At 37.4% G+C, this 13,205-nt stretch overlaps 1 protein-coding gene and 1 long non-coding RNA gene across 10 annotated transcripts in view; one reads left to right on the top strand and one right to left on the bottom strand.

Moving 5' to 3' along the window:
* The window catches only part of ntng2b (netrin g2b), a 218,753-nt gene that overhangs the window by 192,710 nt on the left and 12,838 nt on the right, over nucleotides 1–13,205 (top strand). For all 9 annotated transcript variants that reach the window (XM_061931846.2, XM_061931847.2, XM_061931850.2 and 6 more), the window contains one exon: nucleotides 1,543–1,677. In XM_061931846.2, the coding sequence (XP_061787830.1) occupies nucleotides 1,543–1,677 (135 nt within the window). The remainder of the gene's footprint in view (nucleotides 1–1,542; nucleotides 1,678–13,205) is intronic.
* Nucleotides 1–13,205, bottom strand: part of LOC140677634 (uncharacterized) — an 83,502-nt gene that overhangs the window by 30,659 nt on the left and 39,638 nt on the right. The window lies entirely within an intron of this gene.

The following is a 13,205-nucleotide window of genomic DNA, read 5'->3' on the forward strand; positions in this document are numbered from 1 at the left end:
CTGTCACATCAAACCGTGACTTATTTGGAGTATATTGCTGTTTTCCTGTGTGTAGTGTTCTAGTTCTTGTCTTGCGCTCCAATTTTGGTATTTTCCTGGAGCAGTTTCAGGTCTTCCTTTGAGCGATATTTCCGATTTTGTCGATTGTCATGTCATGTTCGGATGTTACATTGTGGACGCCATCTTTGCTCCACAGTAAGTCTTTGCCGTCGTCCAGCATTCTGTTTTTGTTTACTTTGTAGCCAGTTCAGTTTTAGTTTCAATCTGCATAGCCTTCCCTAAGCTTCAATGCCTTTTCTTAGGGGCACTCACCTTTTGTTTATTTTTGGTTTAAGCATTAGACACCCTTTTACCTACACGCTGCCTCCCGCTGTTTCTGACATCTACAAAGCAATTAGCTACCAGCTGCCATCTACTGATATGGAAGAGTATTACACGGTTACTCTGCCGAGCTCTAGCACCAACACTCAACAACAACACATCATTTACAGACTATAATTACTGGTTTGCAAAAAATATTTTTTGCCCCAAATCGGGGAAATTAGATAATCTCCCGCGGCACACCAGACTGTATCTCACGGCACACTAGTGTGCCGCGGCACAGTGGTTTAAAAACACTGCTCTAAAAAATGTTAACAATGTTGTTACAACAAACAATAAAAAACTTCTTTATCATGCTGTCGGCGAATGTGTGTGGCATGCAATGCGAATGCATTCAAGGTATGGACATGAGGCAGAGAAGGGGGTGGACACAGAGAAAGCAGGGAGAGTCCTCTCCTCTCTAGGTCTAAGTTCACAGCGATTCCCTCCTTCTTTCCGGGCCGGTTTGTTGGCTTTTTTGGATCCATATTCAGTGAGAAAAATAGACAAAACTTGTTGAATGGTGAAGCACTGAGAGTGGCGACTGAGTAATGGACTGTGTAGATAAACAACAAGTGACGTAGGGGCTCCATCTCTCCAAAATATCCGCGTCCCGTGTGTACTGTACGGCACAGGAAGTGATGTCCCCAAAATGACAGTGCCCTAAGGCTTGTAGCGGCACACAAAATGAATGAAAAAATGAATAAAGGGTTCGTACGCCGAGACATGGTTCGCACTCGGAGGCATATTTGGCTCGATGTAAAAGTTCTTGAACCGAAAAGTTCGAAATAGAGGGGTTCGTTAATGGAGATTCCACTGTACACAGTATAAAAAATATGACAAATTAAATGCCTTACCGTAAACAAATTGCAGAGTATACAATACAGTATTTATTGCATGTTATTTTATTAGTTTGAAGCAACATTTTTATGGGATCATTTTTGCTGCGGTCTCCGCCACAAAAAAGGGACGACATGACAGTTTTTCATAAAAAGACTGCAGTCTTTTTTCCCACTTAAAAGGAACATGGCATGGATATTGCTTTATTGATGGAGGAAAAGTGACTTTGTGTGCAAAGGGCACATTGTACTGTACAAGCGCAGGCGATGCAGCGGAATACAAATACTCCACCTCGCAAACATCAACACCCTCTCTCTCTCTCTCTCTCCCTCCCTCCGTCAGAGTGCAACTGCAACCAGATGGGTTCCGTCCACGACCGATGCAACGGCACGGGCTTCTGCCAGTGCAAAGACGGCGCCAGCGGGGCCAAGTGTGAGGACTGTCTGCCGGGATACCACTGGAAGCAAGGCTGTTACCGTGAGTGTCCGAGCTTTTGTGTGCGCGCAAATGTCAACGGAGCGGAAACGCCGCAGCCTTCCAGGACCTTTAGCCCGTGCAAAGGTCTGCAGGAACGTGCCACAATGCTTGTGCAGTTTGTTTAGCCCGAGGGGAATAGATCATGTAGCTCATTAGTGGCATCAGCTGCTCTTTAAATTGATGGCGCTGTCACACCTTAACCCCATTACCGAGAATCACTTTCCTGCACCATCTAGCATGGAGTCCAATAGACCCTCCCCACACACTCATTAAACCTCCACCTGCACGCACCCGGCTCTCATTTGGTGCAACACACCGACCAGGTCATTAGCCAATTATCTTTACTCACAATGTTAGCTTGTTAACTGGGAACTGGTGGTCAAAGACGACCTTGTTGTAACCCAACATATTGACTAACAGTTTCCACTCCTAATGGATTGTAAATTCAGGAGAGGTGGGAATCTTTGGGCACCTCATGATTCTATTAAATTCCGGTTCTTGGGGTGACGATTCGATTCAGAATTCGACACGATTCTCTTAAATTATAACAAAACCTTTCAAAAGAGGCTACAAAAGTTCCTCTTGGCTGCTGAAATGTGACTTATATTCCCAGTGTTGGCCTAAAAATCCATCCATTAATTTTCTACCGCTTGTCCTCTTTTTGAAAATGTACTTTTAAAATTTCATTTACAAAAATCCCAGAATGTTAATCAATCTAATAAAAGGAAATAGAGTATCCCCAACTCCAACCCAATCACTGCTTTACAATACGCAAGATAGAACATTTACAAAGCAATTGAGGCCACAAAAATACAAAACTAAAAAATAAAGGAAAAAACTATAAAAACAATAGTATCAATAACAAGAAAATTTGTGTGGAAATGTTGATGGGCCTGCTATCTTTGCCCTGAAACTCTGGCCGGGGTCGAAGATGGCACCAAGTATCCAAAGCCATGATTTTTAGGTGTAAACATACAAAATAAGCACACAAAAAAACGAGTATAAAACATTTGCATGCTAACATTAGCATGCTAACGTTAGCATGTTAATATAAGCGCCAATTCATTGTTGTTGTGCAGCAATTGCAGCAGGCCCATAATAATAATAATATCAATAATAGTTCATTAATATTCTTAATGCAAAAATGTATTCCTAAAAAATATATATATATTTTATTAATAATAATAAAAAATAATATATACAAATTAATAATACATTTTTATTTACACAACTTTACGCTGTGTAACAAATAAAGCTTAATTTTTATTCATTTTTTGCTGCAAACTGATTCTTGGAAATCAATAACCGCTTTAGAATCGGGTAAAATAAAAGTCGTGATACATTTTTTTGAGCACCCTTAAAATCTAACGCTGCGTCTCAAATGTAATACTTCCGTCAGTACATTTCAGTAGGAATACTCTGCACACTGTGTACTAATTCTCTACAATCATTGTCATTATGCACTTAGAGGAGATGACTAACATAATCGTAATTATTTTTCTTTCTTTCTAATAATGATGATCTCCAACATGTGTCTCCCTTGATAAAAGATCGGTTTGTTTGTTTTTTCTCCTATTTCTCAGTTGAACATTAAAAATGAATCGGTTCTGACTTTTCTGGCTTGTGTCTCCCGCCGTGCTTTTAAAAGGAGCGGAGATTACGCCGTTGCTCTTTGTTTGGCAGTGCTTCTGCTAAGTAGCAAATAAAGCAATTATTGAGAGTGCTAAGTGTGCATCACCGCGCACTCTTCATTCGGGACATTCAGGTACTGACAGTGTTGTACTGTTGTACTCAAAAGCGTGAGTACATAAGTGCACCAAATGAGACAAAGCACGTGCTAGGTTTAAGATTGTCATTTTAACCCTATAAAAAGAAAGTGCTGGCTAAGGAAAAATGGGTTCTATAGACAAACAAAAGACGCAGGTGCTGTTGTCCCTGAGGCAAGGACAGGAAAATTCATCTTAACACATTCACATTTTTTTCTCTCTGGCCTCAATGCTAGAGTGTACTTTCATGTCATACTTTTTGCCATGTGTGCCATCATGAAGGTTTATGTCCCCTCAAGTAGGGTAGTGTGACAAACACAGTGTAGATCACACCTGGCAGTGTTACGTTACTTACAGTATTCAACAATAAAGAGAAATACATAGGTCTTCCTCCCCCTTACACAATTTCCACTGATGGATAGAATTCAAAGTGGCATCTATCTACATGTTCTGTTGAGTCTATCTACAGTGCATCCTTCAATTATTCACTTCTTTCACATGTTATGTTACAGTCTTATTCCAAAATGGAATGCATTCATTTTCCCCTCAAAACTACAAGTTTTGAGGGGAAAAAAACTACAATTTTTCAGGACTTATGCAGATCCCAAATACAGATCAGCAGGTACGAGAAGGTAAGAAAATTAGCTTTTGCATAATATTGCGAAACAAAACGCCAGATAATATGTCCTACCTTATACACACACCATAATAATACTCGGATGTTGAAGCACATCAAGCGGTGCGGCTTCATAGCTTACCAAAGTCGTACTAAAACATTTTGACAGATTTTTGAGCGCCATGTGTAATGTTCTATATTTTCAATGGAACATATAAAATGTTGGTGTTGTTTACTTGAGTCCTATTGCCATCATAGTGCAGTCTACACGTATCTCCTGTGTGTGACTGCCATCATAGTGCAGTCTACACATATCTCTTATGTTTGACTGCCATCTACTGGTCACACTTATCATTACACCATGTACCAAATAAAATAGCTTCGAGGTCGGTAAGCAAAACCAGAATTATTCCGTACATTAGGCGCACCGGGTTATAAGGCGCACTGTCGGGTTTTGAGAAATAAAAAGGATTTTAAGTGTGCCTTATAGTCCGGAAAATACGGTACATAAGTATTTGGACCTTTTGCTCAATACTTTGTTGATGCACCTTTGGCAGCAATTACAGTGTCAAGTCTTTTTTAATACGATGCTACAAGCTTGGCACACCTATCTTTGGTTAGTTTCGCCCATTCCTCTTTGCAGCACCTCTCAAGCTCCATCAGGTTGGTTGGGAAGGTTTTCATCCAGGATGTCTCTGTACATTGCTGCATTCATATTTCTCTCTATCCTGACTAGTCTACAAGTTCTTTCCCACAGCATGATGCTGCCACCACCATGCTTCACTGTAGGGATGGTATTGGCCTGGTGATGAGCGGTGCCTGGTTTCCTCCAAACACGACGCCTGGCTTTCACGCCAAAGAGTTCAATCTTTGTCTCATCAGACCAGAGAATTTGGTTTCTCATGGTGAGATAGGCTCCAGCACCCCCCGCCACCCCAAAAGGGACAAGTGGTAGAAAATGGATGGATGGATGGTCAGAGTTTTTCAGGTGCATTTTGGAAAACTTTTTACTAAGAAATTACTTCCGTCTGGCCACTCTACCATACAGGCCTGGTTGATGGTTTGCTGCAGAGATGGTTGTCCTACTGGAAGGTTCTTCTCTCTTCAGAGAGGAATGCTGTATCTCTGACAGAGTGACCATGGGGTTTTTGGACACCTCCCTGACTGGACTAAGATGAATGCAACAATGTACAATGTACAAAGCTTGAGAGGTGCTGCAAAGAGGAATGGGCGAAACTGCCCAAAGATAGGTGTGCCAAGCTTGTGGCATCGTCTTCAAAAAGACTTGAGGCTGTAATTGCTGGCAAAGGTGCATCAACAAAGTATTGAGCAAAGACTGTGAATACTTTTGTACATGTCAATTTGTATTTTTAATACATTTGCAAAAAAAAACAAAAAAACTTGTCACATTGTCATTACGGGGTATTTTGTGTAGAATTTTAAGGGAAAATATGAATGTATTCCATTTTGGAATAAATCTGTAAGATAAAATGTGGAAAAAGTGAAGCGCTGTGAATACTTTCTGGATGTACTGTTAGCGGGGTTAGGGGTCTCCAACCTTTTTTCTTCCAAGAGCAAGTTATAAGTGTCACAAACATTTTTGTAACACTTATTTCCATAGTTTATTTCAACCCCCCAAAAAAGGGAATGAAAAACAACAACAAAAAAGGTAGTTCATCAACTTTGTGCATCTATCGTGTATTTAAGAAATGCATTTCTTTCCAGTTCGGGTTGTTCACTATTAGAGCTACTTTGACAAAAAAAAAGCAATTTGTGTTTTATTTCTACAGTATGACTAGCATAGAAGCAGAGCTGCATTCAAACAGTGTAGTCATTGCTTTTTTCCTATTTGTGTGGTAATTGGGCATAAAAAAAGAGGTATATTGTCTCTATACTGAGACTTTGAGCCAATATTATTTCACCTTTTGCATACCTGCCAACTTTTGAAATCAGAAAAACCTAGTAGCCAGGGTCCAGGGGCCGCAGGCCCCGGTAGGTCCAGGACAAAGTCCTGGTGGGGGGTTCAGGCCGACGCAAAATGATTGATTGCATTCAGACAGGTTAAAATGTTGCTAAAACCATCACTTTTCTATCAGTCACAGTGACTTTTCAAAACAAAAATATTACAGCAAAAATCATATGGGTTGATTGACATGTTTATTCTGTAAGCTAACTTCAATAGTTTGAAATTATTTTGACAGTTAATGCCAGTTATCCTGTCAACCTTTCACAAGACTTCAATTTGTTAATTGAAAGTATAAACAGTATAAACACTTTTTACAGTAAACAAATGGTAAAACAGTACTAAACAATTCCATTAAAAAAAAAATTGGTGTCATTATTAACTTTCTGTCCAAGCTTGTATAATCTACTGCCTTGTTCAATTGTAAAAAATATTCTGTGCCTAAAATTCACATTTCTATCACAATTATCATACTGTAAACATGGTAAGCTAACTTCATTAAAATTAATAGTCCTGTCAATAGCATGGAATTACAATTCAAATGTAGTTTTTTTGTAAGCCTTTCAAAAGAATTCAAAATATGAAAAATTCATGAAAATTAATTTAAGCCATCAGACACTTGAAAAGTGGCACATCACATCTCTAATGTAATCATTTTAACTTTTCAACAGAAATAGCACTGCAAAAATATTAAGGACATACTTCTGTATTTTGGTAGTTATGCTGTCAACATTTAACAAGATTTCTTCAACTTGGACTTGAAAGCATAAATAGTATAAACACTTTTAACAGTATAACAGCACTAAACAATTCCAATAGATAACATTGGTGTCATTACCTTTTTGTGGCTAAAATCCAAATTTACGTTGAAAGTTTTCCACTTGTATCGCTAGCAACGGCATTAGACTTGTGTTTTTTTGTCCCAACGTGGTCTTTTACATCGCTAATTCCTCCGTGTCCAATCGAAAAATCTTGTCTGCACAAGGTGCAATTCGCGTAGTTTTCACCCTTTTTGGAACGGATAATTATTCCCGGATAGGCTTTTGAACCATCTGCCAGTCTTTACTATTTATGATGGGAACTACAGGAAGAAGAACATTGACAAAAATACATTTCAAAGACTATGCACAGAGGAAGGAATGCTCTCCTTCAGGAAGGATCTGAGGAAACAAATTTGGGACAACGTATATAATGAAGATGATGTAGATGATGCATATGGGAATTTTGTTAACACCTTTCTTACACTCTATGATAAACATTGCCCATGGAAAGAACGTAGTAAGAAGCAAAAGAAAAACAAACAACCATGGATGACAAAAGGAGTGAAAAATGCTTGTCACAAAAAAAAACCATTGTATCGAATATTTATAACACAGAGATCTATAGAGGCAGAAAATAAGTATAAAAAATATAAAAACAAACTAATTGGTATACTACGAACATGTAAGAAGGAATACTACAGTCAATTATTAAACAAGAACAAAAACAACATGAGAGCAACATGGGGCATCCTAAATAGCATCATTAAAAATGGTGCTAAGAAAGATTACCCCCAGTACTTTCTAGATGGAAATACAAAAAATGACAATATGAACCAAATAGCTGAACGTTTCAATGATTATTTTGTTAATATCGGAAAAAATTTGGATCAAAGAATTCCAAATGCAGATGATGGGTCAGTTGAGGCCTTGAGTGAGCTCATAGACAGAAATCCCAATTCCATGTTTCTTAAAAGCGTAACAAAAGAAGAAATAATCAAAATTGTAAAAAATTGTAAATCCAAGACCTCAACCGACTGTCATGGAATAGATATGGTAACGATAAAAAAGTTTATACAAGACATTTCAGAACCTCTGACATATATCACCAATGTATCATTTTTAACCGGTAAATTCCCTGATATAATGAAAATTGCAAAAGTCGTACCAATTTATAAGAATGGAGACGTACACCAGTTTACTAACTACAGACCAGTTTCATTACTTCCACAATTCTCCAAAATCTTGGAAAAATTATTCAATAGTCGATTAGATTTATTTATTAACAAAAGTGGGACGCTTGTGGAGAACCAATATGGATTCCGAGCAAATATCTCAACATCAATAGCATTAACCAAAATAACAGAGGAAATTACCAATGCAATAGATGGTAAAGAATGTGTGGCCGCAGTATTCATGGACTTAACAAAAGCATTTGACACAATTAATCATGATATTTTAATACGAAAATTAGAACGATATGGCATCAGAGGTTTGGTATTGAATTGGGTAAGAAGTTATTTAACCAACAGGAAGCAATACGTGAAGATGGGTGAAAATATGTCAACACGGCTAGATATATCCTGTGGTGTACCCCAGGGATCAATACTGGGACCAAGATTGTTCAATCTTTATATAAACGACATTTGTAAGGTTACGAAGGACTTAAAGTTCGTTTTATTTGCAGACGACACAACTGCTTTCTGTTCAGGAGAGAGCACACAGAAGATAATACAAATAATAACAGAAGAAATGAACAAATTAAAAAGATGGTTTGACAAAAACAGACTATCTTTGAATCTCAGTAAAACTAAAATAATGCTATTTGGTAATAGTAGAAAAGAGCATCATACACAAATACAAATAGACGGAGTAGACATAGAAAGGGTAAAAGAAACTAGATTTTTGGGAGTATTAATAGATGATCAAATGAACTGGAAATCTCATATACAAAACATACAACATAAGGTGGCAAAAAACATTTCAATAATGAATAAAGCAAAATATGTCCTGGGCCAAAAATCACTACATATTCTCTACTGCTCGCTAGTGTTACCATATCTGAGTTATTGTGCAGAAATATGGAGAAATAACTACAAATGTGCGCTACATTCGCTAACCGTGTTACAAAAAAGATCAGTTAGAATAATACATAATGTTGGATATAGAGAACACACAAACCCTTTATTTATTAAGTCAGAAATATTAAAGTTCGGTGATTTGGTAAAATTGCAAACAGCTAAAATGATGTACAAAGCAAACTATAACCTGCTACCAAAGAATGTACAACAATTCTTCTCAACTAAAGAGGAGAAATATAACCTTAGAGGAAAAAATAATTTAAAACATTTATATGCACGTACAACACTTAGAACTTTTAGCATATCAGTATGTGGAATTAAATTATGGAATGGATTAAGTAAAGGAGTTAAAAATTGTACTGATATGATCCAGTTTAAGAGGTTGTTCAAAATAAAAGTGCTTACAGAGTACAAAGAAGAAGAATTATGAGAAATACTTTCAACCTTATTGAAAATAAGATATTCTTCATCTCAGTATGTTAATAATGACTGAATTAATTAATTAATTACATATTACAAAACTGTTGTATACTAATTCATAGATGTTATTTTATTATATAAAAAGGTCAGTAAATGATTCTATATATTTGTAAACGCTTTGAAGTGGGAAAGGGGTAGGATTAAATAAGCTTTGCTTCTTCCTACTCCTGTTCGGGCATGATGTAAAATGAAATGATATGAAATTGTGTGATGTATTATGATGTAAGTGTGTTCATGTTCGAAATAAACTAAAAAAGAAAGAATATTCTTCACGGAATGACTGCAGTTTTCTTTTCGGTTTAAAACTCGTTTGCGATTTTTCTCCGGCTGATTCCATGATCGTTCGCTCGTTTGGAAACAATGACAACTGGTGCCTCGTGCTTGGCAGCGGTGCTATAAATAGCCTCGCGCATGGCATTCGGAATGGCTCGATAGGAAGTTACGGGAAGCAGTGTCGATTGTCATTGTTGTTACGCGATTTCGCGAATAAAACTTAAAAAAAAATAAAAAAATTTAATTAATGAAAAACCGTATTTTTTATCACTGCAACCGTAACCCGGAATAGGTTGATGAAAACCGTACTAATTACGGGAAAACCGGAGTAGTTGGCAGGTATGCTTTTGGTACCTCACGAAAGTGATTGCAATGACAATATTTTATCAAGAGCTGCCAAAACTAAATCTCTTAATGGCGGTAACTAATTCATTAAAAATATATTTTTTCAAGCTAAGAGACTGAGTCACCAACCAAGGGATTCTTTGTTTGGGCCGTTGATTTAATGGAAAACAGACTCGATTGTTACACGCAAACTATAAAAAAAGATTTAACAAAATTGTGGCGAAGATTTTTGACAAAAACTGAACATCTAAAAACTGAGGTACCACAATAATAACATGTAATGGATGTACTCAATGTTACTGAGGTACTGAAAACTTATGTGGAAACCCAATACTTGGTCCCATCTTCACTTAAAGTAGTCTTCAATATTGTAGCCTGTCTTTGGCGTCAGAACGGTGCGCAAATTCTCACGTGAAAAAAAACACACTAAGCGTGCGCTAGACTCATTTTACACGTCGTCCTCTCTGCACGTGCAATGAATAGACGACCCAGCAACTCCCCTCCTCTCTGATTGGTCTCTTTATATGTCTACAGTCTCCTGCTCAGTAAGGATGGGTACACATTTGAACCGAGACAGTACCAATTCTCAGTACCTGGGAACCAATACCGGTATTCAGTGGTACCAATTTTGATACTGTTGTGTGCGTTTTAATAGATGGTTGAAAATAAAATCAATTTTTTTAATGTAATATCTAAAAATAAGTTAATTATGATAACTGTGCTGTTTATATATGTCTCATTTGCATTGCAGTTGCACTTCCAAGACATTATATGGCAGTAAAGTGGTATGCTGTGTAACTAGGAAGTAGCTTTTTCCCAGAAGCTGAATGTGTTATGTTGCGGCCTATAAAGTGTGTATACTCTAAGTCAGGGGTGTCAAACTTATTTTAGCTAAGGAGCCGCATGGAGGAACATCTGTTAAAATCATGGCATTAAAACTAAAAAATAAAGACAACTTCAAATTGTTTTCTTTGTCTTACTTTGGCCAAAAATAGCACAAACACATTCTGAAAATATTACAATAAAAATATAGAAAAAAATAACGGCAGCGGTAAAGTTTAGATCCATGAAGGAAAGAAGAAAGTGAATGAATGTTTATAACTGAATAAATTACATATGCATAAAATGTGTTTTCTTTTGTATTATTATTTTTTTATTAATTAACGTTTATGACAACCTTTTTCCAAAACACAACATAGAATGTGAGATATAACAAGAAAATGCATACATTTATCATTTGTTTTCAAAACTGTTACAAAAAAGTGGGATCCCAAAAATTTACTGTGGGACCCCATTTTTATGACTTGATGGGGTCCCAACATTTTGAAAATTCTTAGCGCCAACATTGATGGAGTATTGGTGCGTGCAAAACAGCAGCAGGCGGCTGTGGTCTGTGGGCCGGTTCTAATACTAATCAAATATCATCTTGGGGGCCATAATTAATTGATCCGGTCCGCGGGCCTGGACTTTGACACCTAGGCTCTAAGTACTGTGCTTATTACACACCAGCTGCTTGATTGTAACATGCATCTTATTTTGTTAGTTTTCATGACCAAATTTGGAGGTGTTGAAAGTGCCATGTAAAATCGCTAATGCTAATAAATAGCCTGTCTAAATAAAATTCAATGTAAATTAGCATCAAGCTAGTGCATTTTGGAAGCATGGAGCCTCACATTACGTTCCAGCGTTTTCTACCAAACATATCTGATTTGTTGGTGTTGAAAATGTCAACATTATTTAGAGGGAGTTTTGGCTGAGTCTGCCCTCAAGTCTGCAACCGGACATGACATCCTGTGCAACAGAAGTATCGAAATATGGCGCTATTTTGTTTTAAGTGAATCGATACTGACGGAATTTGGTCAGTGCTTATGAAAGTCACAGATTTGGTACCCATCATTATTGGTCAGAGCTAATTCGCAAAAATGTGTCCCTTCTGAACTAAGTACACCGTGGACAAAGCACCTCATGGCAGGGCCAACGCAAATAGACAGACAACATTCACACACAAACAGCAATTTATTGTTGCCAATCAACCTATCCCCAGGTGCATGTCTTTGGAGCTAAAATAAAAACAAGAAAATAACACAAATGTAATCACATTAAGAGGGTATCGCACAGGCGAGTCTTGGCACTATACCATCAGAGCATCAATAGTTTAGCTACCTTGTGGTCAATATATTTAACCTTGCAACTACCTGGGTAGCTTATATCCAGGAAAAACATTAGAAATAAGCTACCGTATTTTACGGACTATAAGGTCGAATTTAAAATCTTTTTTTTCTTTCTCAAAACTCGACAGTGCGCCTTACACCTAATGTACGGAATAATTCTGGTTTTGCTTACCGACATCAAAGCTATTTTATTTGGTACATGGTGAAATGATAAGTGTGACCTGTAGATGGCAGTCAAACATAAGATATACTTGTAGACTGCAATATGACACAAGTAAACAACACCAACATTTTATATGTTCCATTAAAAATATAGAACAATACACACGGCGCTCAAAAATCTATCAAAATGTTTTAGTACGACTTTGGTAAGCTATGAAGCCGCACGGTATTATTATGGTGTGTGTATAAGATAAGACATATCTGGCATTTTGTTTCGTAATATTATGCAAAAGCAACTTTTCTAATCTTCTGGTACATGCTGATGTGTATTTGGGATCTGCATAAGACCTGAAAAATTGTGCGCGTCTGCCTTTGTAGTCTGTGCCGACACCGTAGTCGATAATCTTCCTCTTTTTCTCTATCTTCTTGTTATGGGACATTTATCCTCCGCTGTTGCCATTTGTTACATAAAGTAGTGTAAAGTTCTTACTTATATCTGTCAGTAAACTCGGCATGAAAGCGCTAAAACATACCGGTGTAGTGAGTTTACATTAATCACCCAAGGAACTTTAGTTATTAGAGTGTTCCGGTCGGACGGTTTTTCACAGGACACATTTCCGGCGGATGAGGAGATGCTGCTTTGTTATCGATTGAAGTAAAGTCGGAATGTCATTAAAACAGTTAGCTCCATCTTTTGACACTTCTTCAACTACACCACTACAACAAAGATAACGGGGAGAAGACGCTGCCGAAAGTGAGCCATGTAAATTGGACCGCCCACAAAACGGCGCATCCTGAAGCGACTGTCAGAAAGCGGCTCGAAGATGATCTGTAAAACATAATCCATGCAACATTTTGACCAAAGAACCACCATTACATGTTATGTTTTTCAACCTTTTTTTGAGCCAAGACA

This window comes from Nerophis lumbriciformis, linkage group LG39 (genome assembly GCF_033978685.3).
Source record: "Nerophis lumbriciformis linkage group LG39, RoL_Nlum_v2.1, whole genome shotgun sequence".
Taxonomy (NCBI): domain Eukaryota; kingdom Metazoa; phylum Chordata; class Actinopteri; order Syngnathiformes; family Syngnathidae; genus Nerophis; species Nerophis lumbriciformis.